The sequence below is a fragment of the Triticum dicoccoides genome, chromosome 3B (genome assembly GCF_002162155.2).
Source record: "Triticum dicoccoides isolate Atlit2015 ecotype Zavitan chromosome 3B, WEW_v2.0, whole genome shotgun sequence".
NCBI classification, from domain to species: Eukaryota; Viridiplantae; Streptophyta; class Magnoliopsida; order Poales; family Poaceae; genus Triticum; species Triticum dicoccoides.
In genome coordinates this window covers 771,325,790-771,330,096 of record NC_041385.1, presented here as the reverse complement: position 1 = coordinate 771,330,096, position 4,307 = coordinate 771,325,790, and the positions used below count along the sequence as shown (strand labels likewise).

Genomic DNA, 4,307 nt, shown 5'->3' with positions numbered 1-4,307 from the left:
AATTTATTGGTGGGAGCTTGTGACATCATTCTTCCTCTTGCCAAACTTGAGCTCTTCCACAAGTTGTGTCCACTTTTGTCAGGGGGCGGGCCGTTGTCAGGTCCTTGGCAAAAAACTTGCTTCGCCCTTGAGGCGAAGGTATTCGACCCAAGATCCTTGGTTCAGATGCGGTAAAATCTCCGAGTAAAGGTTTCGGTTGAGGTTTTTTGGGGACTCCTCGGGTACCCAAAGGCTCAAGACTCGTTGATCGGGAATTTGGACACTTCAGAAGGAAAGATGGGAGGCTCGTTGAACCAGCTTGCAAGATCGATGATTGAAGACGGAGGGCACCTCTGAGATTGAAGAGCGTCCTTGACTTAAAGACCGGTTCAGGGGCTACTGATGGTGTCCAGGACTAGGGGGTGCTAGCCACGTCAGTTCTCGGGCATATGGGCCAGGCCGAGGACCCCCGGGATTATTAACTAGTGGCCTCATCCGTCAGGCCCGGGAGAATCAAGATGGAATCTTAGCTTTAGATGTAACCGACCAATGTGTAACCCTAGGCACCCCCGATATCTATATAAGCCGAGGGGTGGGGACCTTAGACACCAACTTATACCCACAAGATCTCGTGGTAGATCAACCTGTACTTTGTACCCCCTCAATCAATAGAATCAAAGTAGGACTAGGGTGTTATCTCTTCGAGAGAGCTCGAACCTTACTAAACATGTGTCTCTATTACCATTGCACTAAGGCTATCAGCTCGGGACCCCCTACCCGAGATCTGCTGGATTTGACTCCATCAAGGGGATATGATATCATCAAGCAAAGCTTTAAGCCTGGAAGCTCTCATCTTTGAGATAACCTTATACAAAACATTGCAAAGACTTGTGTATACTGTGTAACTCTTTCTGGCTCATCCACTTGGGGGTACGAGCACGATCACAATATCATTCCAACCATCTGCGATGGCTTTATTATTTATAGACTGAAGAACTTCTGTAGTCAAAACTTCACCCAAATGGACCAACATTTTTTTAAATAAAATTGCGTGTAACCCATCTGTTCCAAGTGCCTTCATATCACCAATTGAGGAAAGAGCCTTTTTTTACCACTTCTGCTCTGTATGGTCTCATTAGCTCATTATTCACTGTGTTCGCACGGGGTGCGGTTTTTTCAATAAGCAATGGTTTGGTTCATCAATGTCAGTTGAGAAAAGTCCTACAAAGTAATCCATGTTTTCACAGTGTGCTATTATGTAATTCATGTTTTCACAGTGTGCTCAGGAAATAAGAGCAAAATGACATATCTATTTTTCAAAACAACCAATGACCTGGTCACGTGACTAAAACGATGAAGCCCCTCTCACCCATCTGTAACAAGAGAGGTAGGCAAACCAAGTTGTTTTAGTGCTCAACAGGTGAAGATATGATTCTTGTTTTGCAAAGATTTCACATATCTCTGTGCAACTGCAGTAATCAGTAGTAGTCCCTCTGTTCCATAATAAGTGTGGTGGTTTTAGTTCAAATGACTAAAACCACGACTCTTATTATGGAACCGAGGGATTATAATACTTAACAAAAGGAAACATGTAAAAGTCTGAAAATTAAACTAAATAACATAATTGCGGTAATTAATTAATACTCAATCAAGCTGAGAGTGACACCAATCTAATGCATAACAGATTGATTCATGGTAACGACAAATGCACGGCATGCTAACGAAATTGCAGTTGGACAAACCAGAAAAACCATACTAGCTAGGCACTAGAGTACTAGATAGCCCTGCTGATTGGCTTGCAAGGTATTAATATTTTTTATCTAATTCAAGCTGTTACTTCTTCCACCAGCATCTAGCCATATAAGTCTTGACTTGGCACAAACAACCTCATCATGCAGAAAGCTTGCCAAGAGAAATGCAGGTATTTTTAGCTCATGTCTGTCATTGCTGACAACACAAAGTCCAGCTAGGTACCAGTACTCTTGCACCACAAGCACAAGAGGCACTGCATGCTGCTACTAATTAACTTACGGAGATCATTTCGGATTCGTAGTAGTACTCAAGGTCAAAGGGGTCAGCAAACCCGAAGTCAGAAGCATGTCGGTGGCTGCAAATTGGACCTGCCACATCAGTGCGTGGGCTCTTGAAGAGCTCAAGTTTGCAACCTTTGCTGTTCCATTTTGCGCTGTTCAGAGGCTTCAGCTTGGCAATCACACCATCACCTCCCGGAGAGAAACATTCTTTGGCCACCACGACCACCATCTGCTCCAGCACCCGACCTCTCTCCGCGATGAACTTGAGGAAAGCGACTTCACTTCTGGACCCTCGAAACTCGTAGAAGAACACCTTCTTCATGCTCTGCAGTACACATTTGATGGGACCGCACTCCTGCCAGAACTTGTGATTCACCTTGCCAGTGGAATCTTTAGGTACGCGTGGGGACTGCAAATGAAATCAATCGGCAGGCCATATTAGCACATACATAGTTCAGGGATCTTATCTATGAGGACATATCATGCTGCAGCAGGCCATCAATCGTATAATTAATCTGACTAATATGTTCATGGATCTTACATATTATTTATCTATGTGGATAAATAATCAGCTCTGACAATGCAGCAAGTGTAGTGCAGTTAACCAATTTTACCTGGACATGGAGGGTCTTCAGGTTAGGAAAGCATCTGAGAAAACCAGGCACTTTCTTGACAGAATTGCGGCAACCGAATTGCACCTCTATGGCCAAAATCTGGACAGTAGGCACGATGCTCTCCTTGGCCCCAGCCTGTAAATAATGCACCTAAGGTCAGATAAACTAATTGGGATCATACATTGGCATTGTTATTAATTGACACGGCAGAGAAGCAAATTAAATTAGGATGTACCACGATGATGGTGTTGCTAATCCCCAACTCTTGCTCTCCTGGCCGAATGTATCCCAGCACACGCAGGTTAGGTGCACGCCCAATCTTGATCTTGGAAGAGCAGTTCTTCATGCTGGGGCCAGTGAGCTCGCTCTGGCAAAAATTATCCGACTGGAAGAGCCTCTCCAGGCAAGGTGCATCCACCACCTCGATGTCCTCCAAGTAGGTATATCCCAGCTGAACGCACCGCACGCTTTGGCTGACGAGGCGCAGGCGCACTCCGGTCTGGCTCCCCATGATGATGAGGGACTCCAGGACGGGGCTTCTTTCAAGCATGAATGCCAGATCGTGGTCCTCCATGACAGTCATGCAGAGGCCGAGCTCCAGGAGGTTGGGGAATCTGGCGCCGCGCGGTACGGCGGCGGTGTCCGGGATCCTCCAGACGCCGAGATAGAGACGGGTGAGTGAGGAGCAGCTGAAGATGGTGGCGGGGAGGCGCAAGTCTAGCGGCCAAGGGCGGTTGACAAAGACGAGTTCTTGAACCCCCTTGGCGACGAGGATGTCGAGCCAGCGCGCCATCTCGCCCCGGTGCTCCTCCATGATGGTGCGTGTGAGGTGCACGCAGCGGAAGGGGCCCGGGTGCGCCGCGAGGACGCGGGACACCGCGTCGGTGACGGCGCGGGGAGAGGGGGCGCCGATGGTGAACTGCCCGGCCGCGCCGCCGTCCGGAAGCAGATGACTGTCGACAAGAGCGAGGGGCGCCGAGCGCCAGATTGGGCGCCAGCGCGAGGAGAGGGCGGCGGTGCGCGCGGCGTCCTTGGCGGGGAGGCGGGAGATGATGTCGCGGAGGAGCACATCGGGGAGGCGGCTGATGCGGTCGACGCCGTCGGAGACCCAGGACGCGCCGGCGAGCGAGAGGGTGGTGGTGGGGGCGGGGGAGACGGGCGGGTCGGGGAGGTAGTCGTAGACGAAATAGAGCACCAGGTTTATGCCGACGTCGACCGTCGCAGGGTCCCGGCCTTCGCGCTCCATCTTGGCGAGCAACTCGCTCCTGGGGGTGCCGACGAGGAAGTGCGGGTCGTCCATGGCCGCCGGTGGTGGGCGGAGGCGGAGGGCGGAGGAGGGTTTGGTCCTGCGGAATGATTGAGGAATGGAGGCGAGGGTTTCGGCGAGCGAGAAATATTGGGCCAAATGTCAGTCCGAATCAGGCCCTAGAACCAGCTTCTCTTCAATTCCAACGTCCATTTAAATTGTGTAGTTTGTCTAAAAAAAATTAAATTGTGTAGTTGCCTAAAAAATATTAAATTGTGTAGTTGCCTAAAAAATTAAATTGTGCAGTACCCCTAAAAAAATTAAATTGTGTACTTATTGCTCAAAAATTATTTAAATTGTGTAGTTAAATCTAAAAAATTTTGTGAAGTTGCCTAAAAAAATTAAATTGTGTAGCACTAGTAGTTCTTACTGTGA

At 48.8% G+C, this 4,307-nt stretch overlaps 1 protein-coding gene across 1 annotated transcript; it reads right to left on the bottom strand.

Moving 5' to 3' along the window:
• Positions 1-1,754: 1,754 nt before the first annotated feature.
• Positions 1,755-3,970, bottom strand: LOC119278402 (F-box/LRR-repeat protein 13-like). The gene is made up of 3 exons (XM_037559753.1): positions 2,862-3,970; positions 2,627-2,761; positions 1,755-2,421 (listed from the first exon to the last, which is right to left on the bottom strand). Exons 1-3 carry the CDS (start codon positions 3,924-3,926, stop codon positions 2,002-2,004), a joined length of 1,620 nt encoding a protein of 539 aa, XP_037415650.1. The 5' UTR covers positions 3,927-3,970; the 3' UTR covers positions 1,755-2,001.
• Between the last annotated feature and the right edge of the window lie 337 nt (positions 3,971-4,307).